This window comes from Cricetulus griseus, chromosome 3 (genome assembly GCF_003668045.3).
Source record: "Cricetulus griseus strain 17A/GY chromosome 3, alternate assembly CriGri-PICRH-1.0, whole genome shotgun sequence".
Classification (NCBI taxonomy): Eukaryota; Metazoa; Chordata; class Mammalia; order Rodentia; family Cricetidae; genus Cricetulus; species Cricetulus griseus.
This window is the reverse complement of record NC_048596.1, coordinates 130,359,516-130,384,588: the sequence shown is the minus strand read 5'-3', so window position 1 is coordinate 130,384,588 and position 25,073 is coordinate 130,359,516. Positions and strand designations below refer to the sequence as shown.

At 46.7% G+C, this 25,073-nt stretch overlaps 1 protein-coding gene across 1 annotated transcript in view; it reads left to right on the top strand.

The window, feature by feature from the left end:
- Positions 1-1,114: 1,114 nt before the first annotated feature.
- The window catches only part of Adamts17 (ADAM metallopeptidase with thrombospondin type 1 motif 17), a 307,289-nt gene continuing 283,330 nt past the window's right edge, over positions 1,115-25,073 (top strand). Inside the window, exons 1-3 of the mRNA XM_027408107.2 lie at positions 1,115-1,190; positions 1,532-1,902; positions 14,301-14,466. Of these exons, the coding sequence (XP_027263908.1) occupies positions 1,115-1,190; positions 1,532-1,902; positions 14,301-14,466 (613 nt within the window). The remainder of the gene's footprint in view (positions 1,191-1,531; positions 1,903-14,300; positions 14,467-25,073) is intronic.

Genomic DNA, 25,073 nt, shown 5'->3' with positions numbered 1-25,073 from the left:
TGCAGTGGTAGCCCTTGGGCTCAGCCTGTGTTGTTACATCTAAGACATTCTTAAAGGAGCCAGTGGACTTACCTGGAGGGAGCAGTTAAGGAAATTTTCCAGTCAGATTCTGCTGGGAAAATGCGCACTCATTCTGTTCCTAAAGATGGGGGTTCAAGATCAGGCTTTGCCACTTAGCTCTCCAGTGTCCTGATATTCGAAGCTTGGCTAATATACCTTCCTGCCACCCAAGGAGGGCTCTTGGTGTTAGCAGAGACACTTGATCTGAAGTCAGGGCCACAAATTCAAGTCACGGCTCTTGCTGACTAATTTAAGCAATTTCTCCTTTCCTCAGTTTCCCAGTCTTCAAGGGAATGTAATCATGCTCTCACCTTTCTGGCTTCTGTGAATGGAAAGAAGTGTGAAGAGTGTGAATAAATACTGAAGATACAGTCCTCAGGTTCGAATTCAGGTGTGCCAGAACTCGACTGGGTCATTCCAGCCCAAACAAATCAAAAGTTGGAGTCACTTAAATACATAAAGAATTTGACTGACTGACTCCCTCTCCCTCCCTCTCCTCCCTCCCTCCTCCTCCCTCCCTCCCTCCCTCCCTCCCTCCCTCCCTCCTCCCTCCCTCCCTCCCTCCCTCCCTTCTCTCTCTCCCTCCCTTCTCTCTCTCCCTCCCTTCTCTCTTTCTTTCTATGGAGCCGGATGGTGGATAGCAGCCTCAGAGGTGATCTTCCAGTTGAAGACAAACTGAAGATTTAGATCGATGTCCTCCCAGTTGCTCCAGAATTCGGCACCCGGGAGTCGGCTCGCGCCTGCCACCTGGTGTCAGGTTCCACCTACTGCCTAGAAACCACGTGTAAGAAAGTGCTTACAACCTAACTACGCACGTTGGTTTCGACCGGCTCTAACCAATAAGGGCAGGGAAGGAGGGGCAGAGGAAAGCAAAACTCCAATCACCTCCTACTTTCCAAGGAGAAGGTGGGGCTTGATATTTACCATGTTGGGTTTGTCCGCAGCGCTAATTACTTTTTCCAAAGGCTGCAGGGCTTCACTCCGGCTGGCGTCGCCGCCTCGCGCACCCCTGCTCTGCCACTACGGGTCTTGGGGGCTGCTGGTCCCGAGTACCATGTGCGACGGCGCCCTGCTGCCCCCTCTCGTCCTGTCCTTGCTGCTGCTGGTGTGGGGACTAGACCCGGGCACAGGTAGTGTCGCTTGCTCTCGCGGCCACCTTCCCCGTGCCCTCCCTAAGCATCCTGGCGCGCGGGTGCATGGGTGGATTGCTGACAGCATCACCGGAGGAGGAGGGCGAAGCCTTCAGCCGGGGAACTGGGCTCCGGTTCCCCTCCGCAAGCTGATGGCGAGCCGTCCCCTGGGGCGATCGGGTGGCTTCGCCGGCTCGCAGAGGCCCGGCTCGGGGAGGGAAGGGAGTGCGGGGTCACGGCTGCGCGATGCCCATGGAACCCTGAGAGCCAGCACCGGAGCCGCCACCAGCGGGAGGTATGGTGGCCAGGCGGGTGCTGACGCATGTTCCCTCTCCCGGCAGCTGTCGGCGACGCGGCGGCCGACGTGGAGGTGGTGCTCCCGAGGCGACTGCGCCCCGACGACGTGCACCTGCAGCTGCTGCCGGGAGTAGCGGGGCTACGGCGGTGGCGGCGACCGCGAGCATCTCCAGGTGTCCCTCGTGAGGGCACTGGAGAGCGCGCCCTGCTGCTGCACCTGCCGGCCTTCGGGCGCGACCTGTACCTTCAGCTGCGCCGCGACCTGCGCTTTCTATCTCCGGGCTTCGAGGTGGAGGAGGCGGGTGCTGCGGGGAGCAGCGAACACCCTGCTGAGCTGTGCTTCTACTCAGGACGAGTCCTGGGCCACCCGGGCTCCCTCGTCTCCCTCAGCGCCTGCGGCGCCTCCGGCGGCCTGGTACTGCCCGCGCCCCCTATGGGTCTGCTCTACCCAGTCTGTTGTGTCGCCTGGGGTGGTCCCGCTGAGGGCTGGGCGGGAAAAGACCTTCCTCCCTACTTCCCTCATTTGGCCTTCCAGACTGTGCCATCTGAGCAGAGGGGATGCCAGGGGAGGCCTGTCATTGTCAAGGCTTCTGCTGTGTGCTGAACGTGGCTGAGAAGGGGTTGCTTTGAGAAATTAGCTATAGCTCACCTAGGGGGATGCATAGGAAACTGCCAGGTCCCACTCGCCCAGCATCTGCACAGGTGTGTAGGAGTTACACACGAATTACGGGAAAACACTCTAGTGTTGATTTCTTCAGTATGAGGATGGGGTAATACTCTACCTCTCTTCTATCTTTTGGGTCTTCTTTTTATGCTAGGAGGGCATCCCAGGCAGGCCCTGGTTAACCTCACTTTTGTGAGCTGGAAGGTGAGACCAAGAGAGCATGGCCTTATTTCTTACCCCATATGGATCCACCCTCGGTGAGAACTGTGGGGTGCTCACCTGGCCCAGGTGTACGCCCTGTTCTCAAGCTTCCTCTTCAAGACCTTGCCTTGCTGTGTTTGAGACACCTGTGACAAGTACACTGAGAAGCAAAGGGAGTTTGGGGGTGTTTTTGCCCTGTTTGTGCTCCCACTTGAGCACTTGGCTACATTGGTGTCAAGCCAAATTCTCTGCTTCTCCATGGTGCCCCCAAGGAAAGCACATGGCTGGCAGATGGGTTGCCCCTGAAGAGCCTGGCACCACTCAGAGCAAGAGATGTACTTGTTGCTTCTCTGTACTTTGTCATAGTAGACCTCTGAGATAGAGGTTTCTGATAGTGTTTTTGGCAGCCCACCCTGGACCAAAGAAGTTGTCCCCTTCACTTACCTTGTATCACCACCTACAATTCTTTGGCCTTCACTTCCACCACCAGCAGCAAAGCCGGAAAGTCGGTGACTCCAAGATTAATCTATGTGAGGATTCTGCTCTCTTAGTACTGGGTTGGGGCCGAGTAACCTGTGGATGTAATGTCCTGGGAGCAGCCTAATTTTCTGAGGTCTTATTTTAGGGTATGGTTTACTTTTGCTTAACTGGGAGAAATTGGCAGCCTTGGTTAAAAAGAAGGCAAAGGCACAGATTGCGGTGGGGCCTGGTAGGTGTTAACGCGGAACGGGGGCAAAGAGTGTGGGCTGTGGGCAAGGAGGCTTAAGTGGGAGTGAGAAAGGCTCAGATCACTGTAGGACTCTGATCAGGGATGTATCGTGTTCTGGGAGGGACTCAAAGGCCCACATCATTTTTCCTGTTTTTGCCAAAGTGTTTCAAGGCTAGGTCACATCCCGGTACTGTACATGGAAACATCTGAATCCCATTTGCTGCGGTTTCGTGAGTTTCTGGAGAGGTCAGAGTTTATACTTCTTGGTGTAAAGTTTCCAAGCGAGGAGCTATCTGTGAAAGAGCCCAGGCTGGAAATCTGGAGAACATTGATTTAAAGTCCTCACAGGGTGAGTGCTGAGTCTCCTCACAGATGGCCTCTGAGCCAGCTTTTCAGGAAGACTGCATTGCCCTTCGGCACCATGTGAGGGCGCTGTGCTTTAGAGAAAGGAACCCAGCCAAGACTTTTGAGTTCACCCCTAGCCAGTTGCGGGTGGACTTCTAAGTCTTTCAATTTTTCAATTCCAGTTTGAGGAGACGCTGCTGTTGTTTAGTCTGCCTGATTCATCCTGTTCGTGCAAGCTGCACATTGGACATTCTCCCCGAGTTACACGTAGGCAGAGGCTGAGAGCAGGAGGGAAGAGGCATGGCTGGGAGCTGGTCTCGTAGTGTCAAAGTGGTCCTAGAACACAAAGGAAAGAAAATCTTTGATCTTAAGCTACCTGAGATTTCCCTGCACCCCATCTTTGGTTTGGTTGTCTGCCCAGGCAGATGATAAAGTTGGGCTGGTCCTTTGACCATGGTAGAAATTCTCTGAAGTGTGAAGTTGTGTGTGCATTTGCCAAAAGGGTCTCAGCTTCAAGGCATGGGTAGGTAGGGTCCTCCAAAAGATAGCCCTTGGTAGTTGTGGGTAGATGGGGTATTTCAAAAGCCTTCTTGTATTGAAAGAATCAACTGGAGCAGGGATTGGCAGACTTTTCCCAGAAAGGAGTAGAAAGTGAATATTTTAAGCTTTATGAGACATCTAGTCTCAGTCATGTCTTCTCAGCGCCTCCCTTCTGAGTGACAGCAGCTATGGGAGGCATATAAGCAAGTGGGTGTGGCTGTGGATGCTGGGTAGCATTTTGGTCATTAGTACATTTTGCCACATCTCATGTCTACAAATGGCTGTGTTTGCACAACAGCAGGAGAGTGTCAGCTCGGTCTTGTCTCCACGGCTTTTATGCGGTTTGTGCTCAGAGATGTTGGGGGTCTGCTTAAAAGGAGCTATATCACTAGGATAGAGCACTGCTAAGTTGTTTGCCCCCCCCCCCCCCCGCATCCCACCACCCTGCCCTGATGGGAGCAGGCAGAGGCATGGGCCTGTGGTGTTTCCCTTTCTTTGTCTTATCAGGAAGAGCTATGCCAGCTGCACTTTTTGGATCTTCAAAGACCCCAGGCCCAAGGATTAATTGTTTTCTGTTTCTGCTGCTTCATTTTATTTACATTTCAGGGAGTCTTTAGATGTAGCGTAGTTTTGGAAGGATTCCTGTAACCATGGAATTGGAAAGCAATGAGCTTTTGGCTGGTGGAGAAGGTATCTCTCCCTAATGAATTTACCCAAGCCTCCTGTGATTAGCACCAGGTGATGAGGGGCCAGCAGAATTCCAAATTGAACTTCATGAGCAGGCAGGGCAGTGGGGGTGGGGGAGGGGCACTTCAGGAAGAGAAAGAATGCCAATCTCAGCAAAGGCTCTTCGTGGCTTGTCCAAAATGAGTGAGTGAAAGGACTGTCTTAGGAAGGGGAAGTCTTCAGGCTGCCATTGGGTCTGATGGACTGAGCAGTGGCTGCATTTCCTCTCGAAGCTCCACCATTAGAATCTGTTCCATCAATCTTGGCTGAGGTCTGCAAGGGTATATTGCAGGTGAGCGAGGGGCCAGAGAGGACACCAAAGCATTTTGTCTGTGGAACACTAAGTAGTCGGGCCCATTTCCCAGGCCACCCTAGAAAGACCAAGAAGGGTAGAGTGCCTCTAGACACGCCTCTTCTTAAGTCACAGCCACACACTGCACATCTTGGCATCTCCGTTACACGGATTAGACACTGACTTATCTCAGTGACCACTTTTCCTTTTTCTGGTCAGTAAACACAGCACTTTTTTTGTGACCCATCATTGGTGTGTGTGTGTGTGTGTGTGTGTGTGTGTGTGTGTGTGTGTGTATGCATGCGAGTGAGCATGTGCTTGTGCACCTTTTACAAATAATCCTCTCTTGGAGGCTTCTCTTGCAGACTGTAGAGAGTGGGCACTTTGGTTTCTAGGGGAAGAAGTGTGTGCAGATAGGAGTGGATGGGGACTGAGACTCCCAGCCAGTGAGCTGAGGTTACAAGAGGCTGGCATGTTGTTCTAAGGAGGGCCTTGGAATCAGGAGACAGGCTTGGGATGCTGGCCTTGCACTTTACAAGATAGCATTATCCAGCTGTCTGTGGTTGGTCTATTACTAAATTGCCCAGTTTTCTAACTTGAAGTCTCATTGTCAAGTACAGCTGCGGAGGACTTAGTTTGGGTAAAAATTCTTAGAGTGTGGTGACTTTTTGAAAGGGATCCGATAGACTGAACTGCATTATAAGTTATCATGATATTGATATAGGCACAGATATGGCTGAAGAACTGGTCATGTAAAGCATAAATTTTCTGGGAAGTACAAAGCACATTCCTGGGTCTTTGTAGACTGAGTGGATGCCAAGAGGCAGGAATACAGGAAAAAATGGCAAAGGACTGCTGGAAGTTTGGAGATGAAGGTGGGAGAATGACAGAGAATCTGACTATAAAGCTCCACCTTGGAGCTTTGGCCTCTTTGTGGGAGGACATTCACACAGTCTCAGAGCAACTTCTCCTTTGACCTTTTTTCCTTTCAAGCCATTTGCACTTCTAATTGTCCTGCTCAGGAACTTCATCCACCTGAAGCTTTCCAGAACATTCCAGAACCTGTTAGGATGCCAGGCTCTGGCTCCTTTCCGAACATGACCTAGGGGGCTCAGATTTCTCTTTGAAATTCTACCAAGTGGCATCATTTTCTAGAAGGAAAAACAGAAGGTGGTGTGTGCACGTGTGTGTGTGTGTGTGTGTGTGTGTGTGTGTGTGTGTGTGTGTGTTTGTGTGTGTGTGTGTGTGTGTGTGTGTGTGTGTATACCTGAGCAGAAAAGTGTACCCCTGAGAAAGGCCAACCAGTGACTGTGATGGTTGCAGATTTAAAGGTTGAAGAAACATTTCCTGTCACACACAGCCATAGTCAGGCCATTGTTGCCATTCAGAATCTGGAGAATAGGTTTCAAGTCAGGAGCTAGGAGATATTGTTTAGTGGGAGATCACTTAATAGGGAAATAGTTTTGCAAGCATAAACACCTGAATTTGGTCCTCAGAACTTGTGTAAAGGGAGGGCATGTAACCCCAGCATTCACGCATGTGCGAGTTCCTATGCAAATGCATCGTCCTGTTTTTGTCATTTAGGTAAAGAAACTGCCTGGTCCCTTGAGACTGTGACCTTGAGCAAGTCCTTAACTCTTCTGAAGCTCTCCTCACCTGAAGCCATCCAAATGATAAATGACATTGGCTTGCTGTTGATGGAATAGAATAAGATAGAATCCGTAAAATCTTTCAATGAGAGCCTGACTTATTAAGGCATTAAACCCAGGTTTCTCCTCTAGCCCTACAGGTTATTTCAGTTATAAACCCACTAGTCAGCACAGCTGACTAGATCAACGTTCCTTATCAGAATGCTTGGGTAGACACCTATCAAGCCTTGGAGATAAATGCAACATCTCTGTCTGAGAAGATTGTACCCATGTGCACGGAAAGAAGACATACTCCAGCCTTTGGGAAAGCTGAGCCAGGGAAGCAAGAGGAGATTCTGGAAGATGAATGGACCAGGCAGGGTAGTGTTAGACCCCTGGAAAACTCAAGTATCCGGGATCCCAGGCCACGACTTCGGTCACCCCAATCACCAGGCGGATTCGAGAGCTTGATGCAAACTGCACAAGGCTTTATTGTAATTTAACGAGCTAACCCCATGTTAGCTCGGGTCTTTCACCCACCCACCATGGCGGATGGTTAGCAAAAGACAGCTCCTAGGCCCTCCCAAGACATCTTATAGGACAGCGTAAGGGGTGTGTCTAGGGGTATGCACAGGCTCATGATTGGTGTGCCTCCAGGCTTGGAGGGCTTGCCCTGTGTTGATTGGTCAACTGGTTGTTATGGCCCATAGGCCCTCCCAGGGTGGTTGCTATGCTTTGTGCATCATTGCTGTGCGCTTGTCCGTAAAGCACACCCAGGGTCATAAAGCATAGCGCTACTAGCTAACTTCTGATTGGTTCCTTGTCACGAGGCAGGCATCTGACTTTCTAGTGACTAACTTCTGATGGGTTCCTTGTCACAAGGCAGGCATCTGACCTCTAAGTGACCAAGGCAATTTTATGGCAAGCACATGTTCAGCTGTTATGGCTGCCAAAAGGGGAGCTGGTCCCTTCAGTAGAGCATTAGTCAAAAGATGGTTCCAGCTGAAGGGAGCGGATACCATGTTCTAGGATAGAAGAGTGATGGCCAAGCTACCAAGGTCAGGTCCTCCCAAGATGAGGGACCTGAGTTTTTAGTGGGGTAGGGTGGGGTAGATTATTTAGGGGATGATGGGAGATGGACTGAATGGACACGTGTGGGTGGGATGTGATGGCACACCAGATGCCAATCTCTGGCATGTGACATTTCCCATAGAACAGTGGTTCTCAACGCTGAGCTGAACTGAGACCCTTGCAGGGCTGGTTAAACTGATTGCTGAGCCCTACCCACAGGCCATTTGTGGGTGTGTCACAGCTGCTGCCATTGGCCCAGGTTTATACTCAGGCCTAGAGGTAACGGAAGATTTTGTAACAGTTGTCTGGGGAATCCTGGTGAGGTCATGGTGTGGAGGATCAGAGGAGGGACCTTTGGGATGACAGCTCTAGGCCTTTGAGGGGGTAGATGACCAGGGGAAGGATGGCAGCCATCCAAGGGAGACTGCACACACAGCTGGCAGTCCTTTGCAGCTGTCTAACTGCAGTGAGCAGAGGTGGAGAGACCATCAAGGGGCCTCACATTCTGAAGATCTTCTATTGAAAAAAAATCAGATGTTAAACATTTAGGTGTGGCAGCAAGACTGAGGGTACAGGTTGGGAAGGCCCCCATGTCTGTGTGTGCAGAGGGGGGTGGTGCTGGGAGAGGGTTGGGAAGGCCCCCATGTCTGTGTGAGTAGGGAGGGGGTTAGGAGGGCCCTCGTGTCTATGTATGCAGAGTGGGGGTTGGCCAGGCCTTCCTGTCTGTATGTGCAGATGGTTGACTAGGTGCCCTCATGTCTGTGTATGTTGGGGGTTGGTTGGGGTACCCTCATGTCTGTGTGTGTTGGGGTTGGTTGGGGTGCCCTCATGTCAGTGTGTTTTGTGGGTTGATTGGTGTGCTCTCATGTTTGTATGTTGGGGGTGCCCTCATGTCTGTGTGTTTTGTGGGTTGGTTGGGGTGCCCTCATGTCTGTGTGTGTTGGAGTTGGTTGGGGTGCCCTCATGTCTGTGTGTTGGGGTTGGTTGGGGTGCCCTCATGTCTTGTGTGTTGGGGTTGGTTGGGGTGCAGGAGAGGTATGGATCTGCCAGATTCTAAATCCACTAGAGCATCAGAGGCGGGTGCAAAGGCAGGCTTGGAGCCCAGGACAGCTACTCCATGGAAACTGACTTCCCTATACAGGAAGCAAAGGTGCCATTGACTCTATCCTCAAGCTACCTACGCCACCCATCTCAGATCAGGGGAGACCCATGCCCACCTACTCTGGTCAGGCCAGGAGCTGCAGCTTTCTGAAGAAGGGCTGGGGGCTTCCTGGACACTGAAATTCCTTAGCAGGAGGGTGCACTCAGCAGTCACCTGGTTTCATCACCACCCTAAGTGCCTGCACCCTGGCTGTTTATCTGAGCCATACCTCCTGGTTATGCTAAGCTGTGGCACTCTTCCTGTTAGGAAGATAAAAGCCAAGGCAGGAAAGTTAGTCCTGTTGGGGGGGGGCGCTAAATAAGGTAAATAATGTCCTCTCTCACAGGAGTCCAGAAGTCCCCCAAAGTAAGGACCCAGAATAAAAAGAGTGTTGAAAGGTAACCTTCCAGAGCAGGTTATACTTGCTACATTTTGTGAACCCGTAATTCTTTCATGTGGGATACCCAGTCTAGCCAAATGTAATATTTTTTTTTAAGAGCATTCCACTGGGAGTTGTTGTTTAAAGCTACTGTTGTGCCGTGGTAGGTATGTGTGTTGTTGGCATTTCCTCTTCCCCAGCTATCTCTGCAGAGGCTGTTGGCCTCCTGCATTGGAATGTAGCAATCCCTGGAAAACACAGGCCTTGAGGAACATTTTAGTATGTTGGTCTCTCTGTCATGACTGGGGACTTAGTATAGGCCAGAGAATCCCTATATAGTTCTTGGGGCCACAGCATAGTGTTATGGCCCAACAGTCATTGGGTGGCCCAGGTTATGAATCCAGGTGCTTCTAGACATCAAAGTCAAGGCAGGCAGTAGCTTGAGTTTCCACATGCCATTAAAAGCTATCATGATGATTCTTGTCTATGGTTGTCTACTAGGTTTCCTGATGAGCTTCAAAATAAATGTCTGTGCTTGCATTCTATCTGTTCCTTCCTAGAGTGGGGTCTGGATGTCAGGGCTTTTCATGTGATACCATACATCTTGTGGCCGGGGATGACAATCCCTAGTCAATAGCACCGAGGGCTATCTAATTTAGTGATAGTGGGGACAGTCCATTCAGTTTGTCTATGAACCTTGATATGGCAGACTTGAGAAAAAATCAGGAAGGGCAGTCTCAGTGGAACTAACTGCTAGGTTGTGAAAATACCTGATAACATGGGGACAGACATTAGACTGCTGGGAAGGGGGCTTAGGGAAAAGAAAGGAGGACAGGGAAATATACTGAGGGCCGGTGAGTACTTAAGGGTAAGATTGTGGGTAGGGGACAAAAGTAACATATACATTCTTTTGATATAAATTGTACACATTTATGAGACAACAGAGGATCTTATCCCTGTGCCTGTGCAGATCAGGTGAGTGTTAAAGACTCCCAGGGAGTCCCTAGATGATGAGACTAAGACCCAAGGAGGGGGAAAGGTGGCCCTTTCTAGGACTATCCCACAGACTGAGAACGTTATGTAGCTGTTTCTCTTATGTCCTCATCCTTGTCATGTCTCTGCTTGAATGTAAGGTCCCATGAGGACCAGGAGCTGCCAGGTAAAATACAGATCATCTGTCCCCTTGTCCATCCCTCCGCTGCCCTCTTCTTACCCAGTGAAAGGAAGGCTGTATGTGGAACCCCCAAGAAAAGATGCCCCGAGAAAAACCTTTCCCCAAACTAAAAGAGAATGTGTGTGTTTGTGAGTGCGTGCGTGTGTGCATGTGCGTGTGTGAAGGATTTCCACCAGAGTGACATCTCCAGCTCTAAAACCTTGCATTTCAGCTGGCTGCTACCTGATTTCCACACACTGCATGGGGAGAATAACTGGCTTTGAAAGCACTGGTGATTTGAGCTGGCTTTGGCCACCCATTGAGTGCTTCCCCAAAAACCCAGCCTTTCATTAGAGTTGAGAGCCAACTGTTATGGAAGGAGTGTTCTGCACTTGAGCCTCTTTCTGCAATGCCCATCACAGCCCCTCTCCACTTTACACTCTCTGAGGTATCTGAGTGAGCAAACTCAAGTTTTTGTCTCCGAGGAGAGAGGGTGGGGGAAGAGAGAGAAGCTGGCTCTCTTGCAGGTTGTGCAGTGCTACTCAGAGACAGTTTCATTTAGGCTATAAAATCTGTGAGTTGTTCTTGGCAAAGGTTCTAATGAAATGGAAACCTTGAGATCTGCTTAGAGCTGGAAGTGTGGTCTTATACTGCATGTTGGGAAGGACTCCGGGCTGTAGGTGATCTGAGGAGTTGATTTCTTCTCCAAGCACTGTGGAACTTACCTATCTCTCATTTGGCTTGAGGAAGAGGGCCCTGGGCTTGAGATGAGAGAAGCTACAGCACTTTGCAGAGGACAGTGTTCCTCAAACTGCCTACCAGACTATAAGTGTCTGTTACTGTTGAGGGACTTGCTAGAAAGGCACACTGTTGAACCCTACTCAACACCTCCAGGGGATTCTGCTACACAGGGCTTTGAACCCCTAGCTCAGTATGTGGTTGTCGTTTCCTTGTTTGAGATGTGCACAAATAACAGAGGTCAACCCTGGGTATCTTTCCTTAAATCCTGTGTACCTTGCTTTTTTATGCGTCACGATCCCTCTCTGGCCTGAAATATAACAAGTGGGCTGGACTGACTGGCTAGTGAGCCTTGGGGACACTCCTGTCTCTGCCTCTTCCCCAGTGTTGGGGTAATAAGCATGTGCCACCATGCCTGGCTTTCATGCTTGTATGGAAAGCTCTTTATCAACTGAAGCGTCTCCTCATCCTTGTCCCGGCTTTAGCTATGGAAGGGGGAATGTGTGTGTGTGTGTGTCTGAGTCTCTCTCTCTCTCTCTCTCTCTCTCTCTCTCTCTCTCTCTCTCTCTCTCTCTCTCTCTCTCTCTCTCCTGTGTCTATGTCTGTGTGTGTCCCTCAGGTGGGTCTGCCTCATCTGAATCTGTGCTGGCCAAGGCAGTCCTGGGCTGTGTGGCTCAGGAGAGGGGATGCTGCATGGACCAGTGTTTGGAGAGGGCCCTTTCCACTTTGGCAGCTTCAGCTTCATGTGAGAGGTTTTTCTTATTTTTGCTGACTGTGTATAAGGAGGGGCACACAGCAGGTACCTCAGGCAGGGAGAGCAAGCTCTTTCAGTGCAGTCAGCATTTCTTCCAGAGAAAGTCCTCTGCATAGCCCCACCCCCAACTAATATTTATTAAAATGACAAATTAAGCTTGGCATGGTAGTGCACATTTTAATTCCAGCACTCTAGAGACTGAGGTAGGTGGTTTCTGTGAGTTCTAGGCCAGCCAGTGTGACATAGGGAGACCGTGTCTCAGAGAGAGAGAGAGAGAGAGAGAGAGAGAGAGAGAGAGAGAGAGAGAGAGAAGAGAGAGAGAGAGAGAAATGACAAATTAGAAAGTCCTACTTTTTAAGCTTTTCATTTGACTTATAAATCTTATTGAATAGAAAGTATTTGTACTCACTTTTAAGAGGCTTTTGAGTTATATTTAGGCTCATTTACAAATGTGTTTTTTTTTCACTGTTAAATATCTAGCACTGTCTTAGAAATTTAACACATTCAATTTCACTTTCAAGTTCTTTTGGCCATCTGAAATCAAGTTTTCACTAGAGTATGAGATTACACAAGCCATTCTTCTTAGCCTAACAGCCTGGTCTCACAGATACAGGAAGGCCTGAGCTCTCTCCTCATACTCTGATACGGCTTTTAAGATGAACATTTATAATCAGAATAAAATAATCAAATCCATCAGATACTCTCTCAGCTTCTCTTAAATGTTGCAAGTTTAGGGTGGAAATTTGCATGTCTCCACGCCCTAGTCATTAATACTACACAAGGGACTGGTTCTTTTGTCTTGGTGTTTAGTTCTAAATATCCTTAAGGAAGGACAAGATACATTTTCCCATTAGGAATATAATGTTCTGGCCCTACAGTTTGAAGGTTGCCTCCACAGTTGATCACCATACTACCACCCCCTTTCGAATTTTGGAGATAGGTTCTGACTTATTCCAGGCTAGCCTCAAACTCTTGATCCCCTGCCTCATTTTGGAAGAGCTGGAATTATGACTGGGTACCACCACACCTAGTTCAAATAGACTCTATTGAGATTTATTTAATGTGTATCGATGTTTTGTTTGCATGCATGTCTATGCACCACATATATGCTTTGACTAAGGAGGCCAGAAAAAGGAGTTAGAGCCCCTAGAACCAGAGTTAAAAGACAGTTATGAGCTACCACATAGGTGCTGGGAGATGAGCCCAATCCTTGCAAGAGCAGTAAGTGCTCATAATGCCTTAGCTGAGGTGAGCCATCTCTCCATCACCTCAAATGGATTTGTAAGAGGGTAGTTTTAGTGCTTCAAATATAGCTTGGTTGTAGAGTACTTTTCTAGCAGGGCTTAGGTTCAACCCCTAGCATATTATCTCTTTCTCTCCTCTCTTTCTCTTTCTCTCTCTCTCTCTCTCTCCTCCCTCTCTCTCTATCTGCCTTTCTCTCTCTTCTCTTCCCCCCCACCCCGTGTGTGTGTGATGTGTGTATGTGGTGTGTGTGTGTGTGTGTGTGTGTGTGTATGTGTGTGTGTGTGTGTGTGTGTGTGTGTGTGTGTGTGAGAGAGAGAGAGAGAGAGAGAGAGAGAGAGAGAGAGAGAGAGAGAGAGATTATAAATGACATAGGGCTAGCAAGATGGCTTAGTGGGTAAAGATGTTTGCCACCAAGGCTGATAAGTTTGATCCCTGAGAACATAGTAGAAGGAAAGAACTGACTCCCAAAAGTTGTCCCCTAAACTCCTCATGCACACTATGTTGCACATAATTATGTCTGTGTGTGCATGTATGTGCATGTGCAAATGTGTACACACACACACACACACACACACACACACAAACATCTGAGCAAATGATAGTAAAGTGGTCCATCTTCCCTGAAAGTCGACTTGGAAAATAAATACACAGGCATCCCACAGCAGTTTTAACCCCACTTTGCTGGTTTCATGCCAAGTTGACACAGGCTAGAGTCATTTGGGAAGAGGGACTCTCAACTGAGAAAATCACCTCATCAGATTGACCTGTAGGGCATTTTCTTAATTACTGACTGATGGGGGAGGGGCAACCCATTGTGGGTGGTGCCACCCCTAGGCTGTTGGTCCTGGGTTCTATAAGAAAGCAGGCTGAGCAAGCTAGTAAGCAGCTCCCCTGCATCTTAGTCTCCCCATCAGTTCCTGCTGACTTCTCTTGATGATGCTGTGATCTGCAAGGTGAAATAAGCCCTTTCCTTTGCAAGTTGTTTTTGGTCCTGGTGTTTTATCACAGCCATGGAAGTCTTAACTAAGACACCTGCCCATCCAAACCTCCCAAAACAACCACTCAATGGGAGATCTTTAGGTGAGGTGGTGACTCACTGTGGGGTTCTACAGCAAATAGAAAGAAAGCACAAGCCCAGACAAGTGGCAAACAAAAGCACAGTCAACTGGGGCCAGAAGCATGAGTGAATGAGAATGACCAATGTTTCGTTCTCTCCTTTCTGGGTAGGTTGGCCTCATCCAGCTCGAGAAGGAGCAGGTGTTCATCCAGCCCCTCAACAACTCAGGAGGCCCATTCAGCGGAAGAGAGCATCTGATCAGGCGCAAATGGTCCTCTGCCTCCAGCCAGTCTACCTCTGTGGAGGAGCCCAGGCAGCACTGCAAAGTAGTGACAGGTGAGTCTAGGCAGCGGAGGGGATGGAATGGAGCTGACACTCTGTGGGCTCACGTGCACACAGAGTCGTATGTGAGAACTCCCCTTTTTTAACAGCCACGTGTCACATGATGGCAGGGATATAGTGCCGAGGATTTTATTAGTCAATTCCTTACTGCTTGAAGTGATCATAGAGTGATGCTTTTAGATTAAGATGACCACAGTGTCACCTGCTGATAGAATCTTATAGGACCACAGCTGCATTTATCACCTATTGGTTTCTCCATTTTTTATTTATATTAGAAACAAGATTGTTTTACATGTCAATCCCAGTTCCCTCTCCCTCCCCCCTCCCCTGCCCCCCACTAACACCCTATCCCATACCATTTCTGCTCCCCAGGGAGAGTGAGGTCTTCCATGGGGGCATCTTCAGAGTCTGTCATATCCTTTGGGATAGGGCCTAGGCCCACCCCAGTGTGTCTATGCTGAGGGAGTATTCCTCTATGTTAAATGGGATCCCAAAGTCCATTCCTATGCTAGGGATAAGTACTGATCCACTACAAGAGGCCCTATAGATTTCTGAGGCCTCCTCACTGACACACACATTCATGGGGTCTGGATCACTTCCATGCTGGTTTCCCATTGTTAATAGAAATTGTTATTGGCATATGTGGATATTTTAGAAGCTGCTCTATTGGCCCCAAAGTCACCTCCTTTCTGTGTATATTTGTGTTGACATTTCATGTGTTACTGCCCTTTGCAAAATTTTATTTCTACAAGGAACCCAGGATCTCATTGGAACAGAGCCTTAGTTTTCTTTTTTTCTTTTTTCTTTTTTTGTCCAAGATAGGGTTTCTCTGTGTAGCTCTGTTTGCCTTAGAACTCACTCTGTAAACCAGGCTGGCCTTGAATCACAGATTCCCCCTAACTCTGCCTCCCTAGTGTTGGGATTAAAGATGTACCCTCATGCTCAACTTCAGAGCCTTAGCTTTAGGCCAGAACACCTTATTACCAAGTACCAGGTTGGCAGCATAGCTGGGATACAACTTTCCCTGAAGAGGCCATACTCTGAGCTTGCTTGCTTTTTCAGCCTTGGATACTGTCGTGAGAGTTGCCTGAGCAACTTATGAAACCTGGGCCAGCAGCATAGGCATCACCTGGGAACTTTTCAATACATAACATCCTCCAGCCTCATGTCAGACCTGCAGGATCTAGAGTGTCACAGCCTGGTCTAGTCACCGAGGATTCAGATACACGATCACGTGTGAAAACCACTGCTTAAAAAGTGCCATTTTGGGAACTGGAGAGATGGCTCAGTCAGTAAAATATATGGCACACAATCATAAGGACCTAGAACCATACAGAGGGCAGCGTATGGAGGCACATGTCTATAATCCCAGCACTGGGGAGCAGGGACAAGTGCCTTCCCAGAGATAGTTGGCCAGCTAGCACTGCTGAATTGGTGAGTACCAGGTTCAGTGAGCAAATGTCTCAGAAAATAAGGGGGTGACTGAGATAGTTGCCTGATGTTGACCTCCAGCCTTCATGCACATGCAAACACATGGGAAGCAGACATACACACCCAGACATACACACCCCTTCCCCCAGTGTCGATACTTAGCCGTTTTCTCATATCCCAAGCTAATAGGCCTGGGGTGTGACTTAAGGGTTTTAAAAAAAAATGACATGTAATTTGGGTTGGGAACTCTCTGTTTTCAGCTTTGCACCTCTAATTGAACAACTGTGGGTTGTCAGGTATTTAAGACTATTTCATGGTCCTGTATCACTAGGAGTGTGCTTGAAAATGTTCCCTGGCACAGTTGGACAACCTGCATTGTCCAGGTAGCATTTCTTCCTGGGCTGGGACCTGCTTTTATACTTCTGGGTTTATCTTTCTATTGAGATGGAATGGACTCAGTTTAGTGCTCTAGTGACCTTGGAAATACGTCAAGATGGTTTTACAGTGCAGCTCAGCCACTACCATAGGCTTGCTACTGTTACTCTTCTTTGTCTTTCTGTCTGTGGCAGGGATGGTTAGCAGTCACCACGATGAATAAATCCAAGGAGAAAGAATGCTGCCCCAATTACAGAGTTTTCTTAATTGCTGTCAACACCCTTAACAAAAGGTGTTGGGGGGGATCGTGAACACAGACCTCAGCATAAAATTAATAGTCACTAAAATATCCTTTAATGGGATTCAGGGGCTTTTGACTCACGGGTATGATATTGGTAGATTGGTTTCTTTGGATTATTTTCCCCCTGTTGGCTGCTTTATAATGAACATGGGTTCAGAGGCTGTGACTTTGCTACAAATATAGTCCTGTTGGTGTGTTGGCATCACCTGGCTACCCATATCTACTTTGCTATAGCTTGTCTGGAGTATAACCTGGACATCTGACCACACAACAATCCCCAGGTGGTCCTAACATTTGCCTGGTGGTGAACACCACCCACTAGCAGAGGTGTTCAACCCTCTGATGTTGGGAAATGTTGTTGTTAATCTGTAAGCGTGTGGAGAACATCTGTAGTTATCCTGGGATGCATGTGGCCTGCAGGTTGGATGCTCTGCAGAGAATACTCGATGGGAAAGCAGTGTCTTTGGGCCATTGAGAGTGGATTTCTCGAATGAGAACCTTCATACAGAGCCACACAATGACGCAAAGGGCAGATGGGTTTTATTCTTCTCACTCAAGCCAGCGCCCCATCAGCTGCCAGTCTATGACCTGCCGCCCAGCATGTCTGCCAATGAGCTAATGGGATGTTTATCTGATGACCTGCTGCCATCCTCTCTGAGGGAGTGACAGCTAGAATTGCTGAGCAAATAACAAATGGTGCTTGTGTTTGATTTTTGTGCTCGCAGCTGGTTTTGGAACACACTTTGGACTGTTTAGCCATTAGTGGAGGAAATAAAATGAGTAGTCAGGGAGGGGTAGATGTGGGTAGAAACTGAGAGCTTCTATACAGGCTGTAGGGAAATCTCTGAGTTTGCCTAAAAAATGATCTTTCCTTCCTTTCTCCCGTGGCACGAATAGGTAGCACAGATGGAACGAAAGCCTCTGGAGGTAGGGCCTGACACTGAAGACAGAAACATACCTTGCTTTTGGTCCTTCTGTTTTACCTGATATCCTCAGTCCATGCTTCTACCATGTTGAGAAAGATGCTGGGCCTTTTACTGGGCTTAACTAATGAGGCTTTTCTCATTTGGATTAGCTTTCCAACCCTGGACTATGGAACTCTGGGAAAATGAACTTCCTGGAACACTAGTAAAGCACATTCTTGAAGTTTCCTGTAAAGGTTAACCAGATAAGTCCCAGGGTAGCATGATCTGTCTAGCATGATCTGTCTAGCTGAGTAAAGCGGCTCTAGGTTAACTGAGCCTTGTTATTGCCCCTTTATTACTTGGTCCTTAGGCCTGACCTCAGAGTGTCCTGACTGGCTGGCTCCTTCAGGTGAGGAAGAATCTAACAAGTCTTCCCTGAGTCACTGAACCTACCTGGAAGATGAATATTAGTCACGATCTAGTAGCTTGTGTCTGGATAGGGTAGGGACTGGATGGACCAACACAGCCAAGGCCCCCAGGGGAGGAAGAATGTCCTTCCCAGAGATGCTACTGAGCTTGCATTTCTGGGGAACTTTGTGGGCTCCTGGTGAAGGGACAGGCTGATCCTTTTCCCTCCCAGGCATTTCTTTTTAGAACTCCATAAACTGATCCATGAAATAAAACACTAGTTTGCAGCATGGCAAGACAATATGGAGTCTATAAAGTTTTTATTTTGGGTGCAACAGTAAAGACCTTTTGGTTATTTATTTTTTTTTGACAGTTAAAATGGTACTTCAGATATGTTGAAATGCTCCTTGAATTTTAAGGGGTCATTTTGACCTCAAAACTCTGTCTCTCTTCTATGTTTGTTTTCATTTCTCTGTATTCAATCTAGAATCTTACACTGCTGTCTTAATGGCATCAAGTACCAATTTGATTTGGTTGCTGTGGTTGGTGTCATGTGCAGGTAGTAGCAGTTAAAAAAAATGACAAGTTTGCAATGAGTAATTTTAAAAAATTGGAATTCCATCACAGTTTTTTATTTAAATTCTTTAATTACTACTCATATTTATATATCTATCCCTCCTCCATTACTGTTTTGAGTGATGGTGAGATCATTAGAATATAAATCTGCCCCAGAGTCAGGTCTACACAGCACTGAGGTATGTTTACAAAAATTCTGTTACAACTGCTTTGTGAAATTTAGTTGTTTTCTAGTACCATCTAGTGCATATATAGTAATATAAAGTCAGTTTGATGAATATCTAAAAGATACTGTAACTTTTTAGAAATTGTATTGCTAATTTATATAAAATTTGCATGTCTAATCATGCATATATATGCTAATACATAGCTGGCCAGGACTTGGGCTTTATCTTAACTAAGATTCATTAGTTAGAAACAGAAGCAATCAGACTGGCTTAAACACTAGAAACACTGGCCTGGGCTCACAGAATTGATGGGTGAAGCAGGTTGAACTTCAAGTTAGGTTTGACCTACCTTATCTTTATATAATCGCTTAGTCCCCACCTCTCCCTACTCAACTGACAGAGGCAGCTCCAGTGAGGGGAAGGTCTTCTACTGAATTGAGATTTGAGGTAGGCTGGCTTGGGTTACTGTCAGTTTACCACAGCTTTCAGATGGGTGGAGTCAAGATCAGATCTGCTTTTGAAAGAGAGTGCCAGTCCCCAGGTGACTGTGGGGTACCACTCCACCTGCTATCCTGCTTCCTGTAGGCCACCACACTCCAGGCTAAAATGTGGTGGTGTGGATTTACGACACACTCACCTGGGCCTAACCTATCTTTCTAGCCCCAAACTTAATGTGGCAGCTCCCTTCCTATTTCTACAGTGAACAATTGAAACTGATAACTCCTCATTCCACTGTGACCAGAGAGAAGGGTAACAGTTGAGCTTTGCTCATTTAGGAAAGGCTTAATCCCTCTAGGATTGCTTCCTCTAGACTACTGGTTCTCAACCCGGGGAGTCAAAGACCTTGTCACAGGCATCACATATCAGATATCCTGCATATCAGATATTTACATTACAATCCATAGCAGTAGCAAAATTACAGTTATGAAGTAGCAATGAAGTAATGCTATGGTTGGGAGTCACTACAACATGAGGAGCTGTATTAAAGGGCCATAGCATTAGGAAGACTGAGGACCACTGATGTGGAATTGGAGATGTTAGCTCACTGGTTAGGGTTTAATAATGATAATAATGATTATATTAAATGATAATAGACAATGTATATTAATTTTTATTTTGCCCAGTGTTTATTATTAGGAACAATGGTCTTTCATGTTCTGTATCTTATCTGCAATTAGAAACCTAGAGAAATGGGTGGGAGCTGGGGAGGTGGCTCTACAGGCAAAGCTTTTGCCTTGCAAGTGTGAGGGCTGGAGGCCAGATCCCCAGCACCCACGTGAATGTCAGATGGGAATAGTGTCATGTGAGATTAGCTGTATCAGTGAGCTCTGGGTTCACGTGAGAGACCCTGCCTCAATATATGTGATGGAGAGTGATTGAGGAAGATACCCTATGCTAACTCTGGCCTCCACACTCACATGCATACTTATGTATGTACACACCTCCACATATATCAACATACGTGCAAATATGCACATATTCCATATACATATGACAAAAATGGAATTAAACTGCTACTTTGAGTCTCTCCAATTTGCTACTTTATATACCCATTTGCATATAATTTGCAGAATGTTTCTCTATGAACACTAAGAGCAGATACTAATTTAATAATTATTATGTCACCACAAGAAACAGTAGGAAGACTTGTGCGAGAGGCTCAATTCCAGTTCCCTTTAGTGAGACTTATCATCTTAGTACATCTGTTTCAGTCTGCTGGGTCTTCCATAACAAAATGCCACTTGAGTGGGGCTTAAACCTCTCCACAGTTGTGGGGGCTGGAAGTCCGAGACCAGCGGTTGGACAGGGTGGTCTTTCTGAGGCCGTGAGAGGTACTCTGTTTCAGGCCTTTCTCCTTGGTTCATAGATGTCCATCTTCCCTCTGTGTGTCTTCTCAGGGACCCACTTGGGTGACTTAATATTTTAGTTACCTATAGAAAAATGAGGAAAATGTTATCTACTAATACAGCTACATTCTGAGGCACTGGGGATTGAGACTTGAGGATTTGGGTTCAGGAAACAATTCAGGCCCTCCCAGCCTCAGTTTTCTCATCTGGAATATGGAACTTACCACAGCATGCAACTTACCATTCTATACAGAAATGATGAAAGCTGTCTTGCCTGCAGTGCAAGTGAGGGTGGCTGGTATCACTTCTACCACAGAAAGATGTGGCTAATGGCACTCTTCAACGCCTGGCTGAGAAAGAAGAAATATAAGCATTGATACCATAGTTGGCTTGTCACTTCCCCCATGTTTCCTTTGGAAACAGTAGAGGAGCTTAGAGATCTCAGACAAGTTTGGAATGACAGCCTTCCTTTCCCTCATCTACAGCTGAACAATGTCTTGTTGAACTTGTGGGAATGCTGAATCAGTGTGTACTCACTCTTAGCCACTAGTAAACAATTGACTATTATTACAGCTACCATGGTTAAATTATCTGTATGCTCATTCTTCATTGAGACACCATCACTCCAGTATCCTGGTTCTAGATTCAGTAGATGGGGAAGGAGCCCCCACAGAACACTAAGCTGGGACCCAGGGTCTCATGGCCCTCCTTGTACTGTTATCCATCTCATAAATAAATCTACAAAACAAAATCAACAAAACCCAAGGTTTTGTTTTCCAAGGCTGGAAACTTACCTTGGAGGTCTCAAGTTTAAGTTTTCCCCTCTCACTAGCCCTTGGGTCCTGTACAACCTGGCTGGATGAGGGTGGGGGAAAGATTAATGAAATAAAAAGGTTGCAATTTAATTTTAGTAATGGAGTATGTGTGGTGTACCCCTATTTAAGCCATGTTACTATCTGGCCATAGTTGTTTCAGAGAGCAATGAGCATCCATGGCCCTCATACTTTCCTCTGAAGTGTTCTCCAGAAGAAGCCACCATGCTGATGCTGGTGTGACTCCTTAACCCTCTTTCTGTATAGAATGGTAAGCTGTGTGTTGTGGTTTTTGTATTTTAGAATCTACACAAATGGTTACATATTGTGTAGCTTACACAATATAAATTCACAGTAATGGTTTCCAGCCTTATCTTTGCTGATGAATGCAAATCAAGTTCATTCATGATGCTTTAGACATTTGCCTACTAGTCTTTTCAATGAATTAGCATTTTCTTCTCTACCTCCTTTCATTTTCTACTTCTTCAACTTATAAGTTCTACTTATGTATATTGTTTGATTTTCTATTTGTTGTCTGTTTATTCTATATTCAGATGGAGTCTCAGTGTATTGCCCCAGCTAATATGTCACTCTTGAGCTCAAACAATCCTCCTGTCTCAGCTTCCACTGTAGTTGGCACCACAGACACATGTCATCATGCCTAGCTCTATTGATTTTTATTTTTAAAGATTTATGAATGTATTTGTCTGTGTTAGTATATGTCATGTGTCTTTGTTAGCATACATACGTGAATATGTATGGCTGTGTGAGAATATGTATGTATGTGTGTAAGAGGCCCTAAGAGTGTGTCAGGTGCCCTTCTCTGTCACTCTCCACCCATTCTTTCGAGGCAGGGTCTCTCTCTGAGTCTGGGCTTTGCATTTTTCTCAACTAGACTGAAAGCCATCAAGCCCTGTCCCTGCTTCACCCCTGGACCTGGGGTTATCAGAGTGCACAGGATATCTGACATGTCACATGGGTGCTGCATCCCAACTTTGGTCATCATAATTGTTCTCATTACTGAGCCATCTTTTCCTCCTCCTTCCTTCATTGCTTTCTCCCTCCCTCCCTCCCTCCCTCCCTCCCTCCCTCCTTCCCTCCCTCCCTCCCTCCCTTTTAAAAAATATTCTTTATAGTCCTGTTGCTTTCCCCCTAATTTTTTGAGTAGAATATCTACCTCACTAAATTTTTATCTTTTGAAATCTTTTTACTTTTCCTCCTGGACTAGGTCCTAGGCTGACCTGGAACTTTCTATGTATCCCTGACTGGCTTTGAACTTGTGATCTCCTGCCTCCACATCTTTCCTGAATGCTAGGATTCGTATGTGAGCCACTGACTCTTTAGTCATTTTAATTCACATATTCAAGACTATGTATTTCCATTTTAGTACATTTTGCTGCAGACAGCTTTTGATGTGTACTGTTTTTAGTATTCAGGTCTAAATGTTCTACAGTTACCATAGGGCTTGTTTGTTTGTTTACTCATTAGAGAAACAGTGCGATATAGTGGTTAGGAATTTGGAGATGGGCCTTTTGTGTTTGAACCGCTGGCTTTATCATACAGTAGCTCAAATAACCATAGGGTATTTTTATAACCCATTTGGATTATAACACACAGAGATTCTTAGCCATTTTTAAAGATGATTTCTAATTCTGTACATAGTGATTGGAGAGCATGCTCATGTGATGTTCTCACTGGGTTCTTTTCATAGTCCTGGTGTCTCTGTTGAGATTTCTAATCTTTTCACCCATCATGAGCACATTTTTCTTCAAGTCCTTGAACATGATGATAATTGGTCCTTTCACGTTTCTATGAGCTGTGCTAACATCTGGGACATTTGGTTTTGTCTCCTTCGTCTGTTCTCTTGAAAGTAGGTCACATGCTCCTGATTCTTGGCGTGTCGACTAATTTTGGATGTTGTAAACATTGTATTGTGAAGACATCGGGTTCTGTTCCTCTGGAGAATGTCTTACTAGAAACAATTTTACTGGACTCAGATTACAACATTTGTATCTTGGGTGGCAGCTCAAACCTCAGTTCTTTAAACAATTTTAAAAATTTATTCTGTAACACATGTATACAATAGAATATGACCATACCCACCCCTATTTCCCTCTACTGACCCTCACTAGATTCTCTCCAACACATACTCGAATCCCCAACATCATGTCCTCCCCCTCCTTTTTAAAAATAACCCACTGTCAAGAGAATTTTCTCCAGTGAGAGGGGATGTCTACGCAAGGTCTACCCCAACTCTAGCCTCATAAAGTCCCAATCATAAACCAAAGTTGGGTTCCATCTCAGTTCATCTTGGGGAACCAACATGTTCATTATGGTTGCTTACAGAGCCTGGGTGAGGTGTTGAAAGCAGAAGAGTGGGCTACTGGAAGATCTGCATGGATGATGGCTTCCCTATAGCTTCATAGATGGGAGCCCCCTGCCTAGTCCTTCCCATCCTCCTGGAGGCCATGTGCAATTAAGGCAGAATTGCAAATTGCTGAGTGGGAGAAAGGGCTGGGTGCTCCAGTGAGGTCCCAGTGACCCTCTCTGCCCCTCTTTCTATGACAGAAAGTCATCAATTAACAAGCCTGGCTGTGATGACCTCTTGCTAGCAGGCACAGCTGAACTCATGAAGATGGTGACACTTTGGCTCAGAAAATAGTCCTTTTAAAAAACAATTTAAAATCATTTTATTTTATGTGCATGGGTGTTTTGCTTACATGTATGTCTGTGTACCACATGCCTGGCTGGTGCCTGTGAAGGCCAGAAGAGAGTATGAAATCTCTTAAAACTGGAGTTAGAGACAGTTGTTGGAGTTACAGACACTGCCATGTGGGTGCTGGGAACTAAACTAAGGTCCCCTGGGAGAGCAGCCAGTGCTTTTAATTGCTGATCCATCTATCTATCTGCCCTGTACAGCACCAAGTCCAATTAATACTGTGCATGGGTGTGGGACTATCCAATGGAGCATGGGTAGTCTACCAGTTCCCACAGTTCTGCCACTAGCAAGCAAGAAGGATTCTCCCTCTCCAGTAGCCATCAACTCCCAGTAGAACCTCAATAAGAGGTGTGGCCTCATGAGTTCCTCTCCCCCCCACCCCACCATGCTACAGGTTTGGCAGGTTTGATCTGGTACAGATAACCACAGGTCCTATGAGTTCATGAGTGCAAACTCCTCCCCAATCCCTGCCTCTTAACATGTGTTTTCTGCTTGCTTTTTTTAAGTACTCCCTGAGCCTTGGTGACAGTGTAATAAAGATGTTCCATTTGGGGCTGAGTACTCCTAGTCACTTTATTCTCAGTTATGAGTCAGTGCATTGACTCACATTTGCATGTACTACAAAAGGAGGTTCTCTGAGTGAGCTCAGGAGTAGTCCACCTCTGTGAATAGAAACATGATTTGAAGGCAATTTGATATGATGGCCATCTGGCAAAATAGTAACAGTAGGTTCTATTCTAGGGCCTCTGGTCTTCATATCCATAAGTTCCTTTTTATGGAGCAGGCTTCAAATCCAATCAGAAAACAGTTGGTTAGCCCACACTAATCATGCCACTATTGCATACATGGGTACGTCTTACTTGGCAGGTCAGTATGGTAGCCTGTAGGGTCCAGCACTGGGTAAGATCATTGATGGTTTTCCTCTCCAGAAGCCTGCATTGAACCTTCTGGCACTATGACAGCTGGCTAGCAAGGAGGAAGTTTCCTGACTGATTTGAAACTGATTTCTCTTATGTCTTTAAGTCAAAGTCTGTGGTGTCTTCAGCAATAGAATCTTACC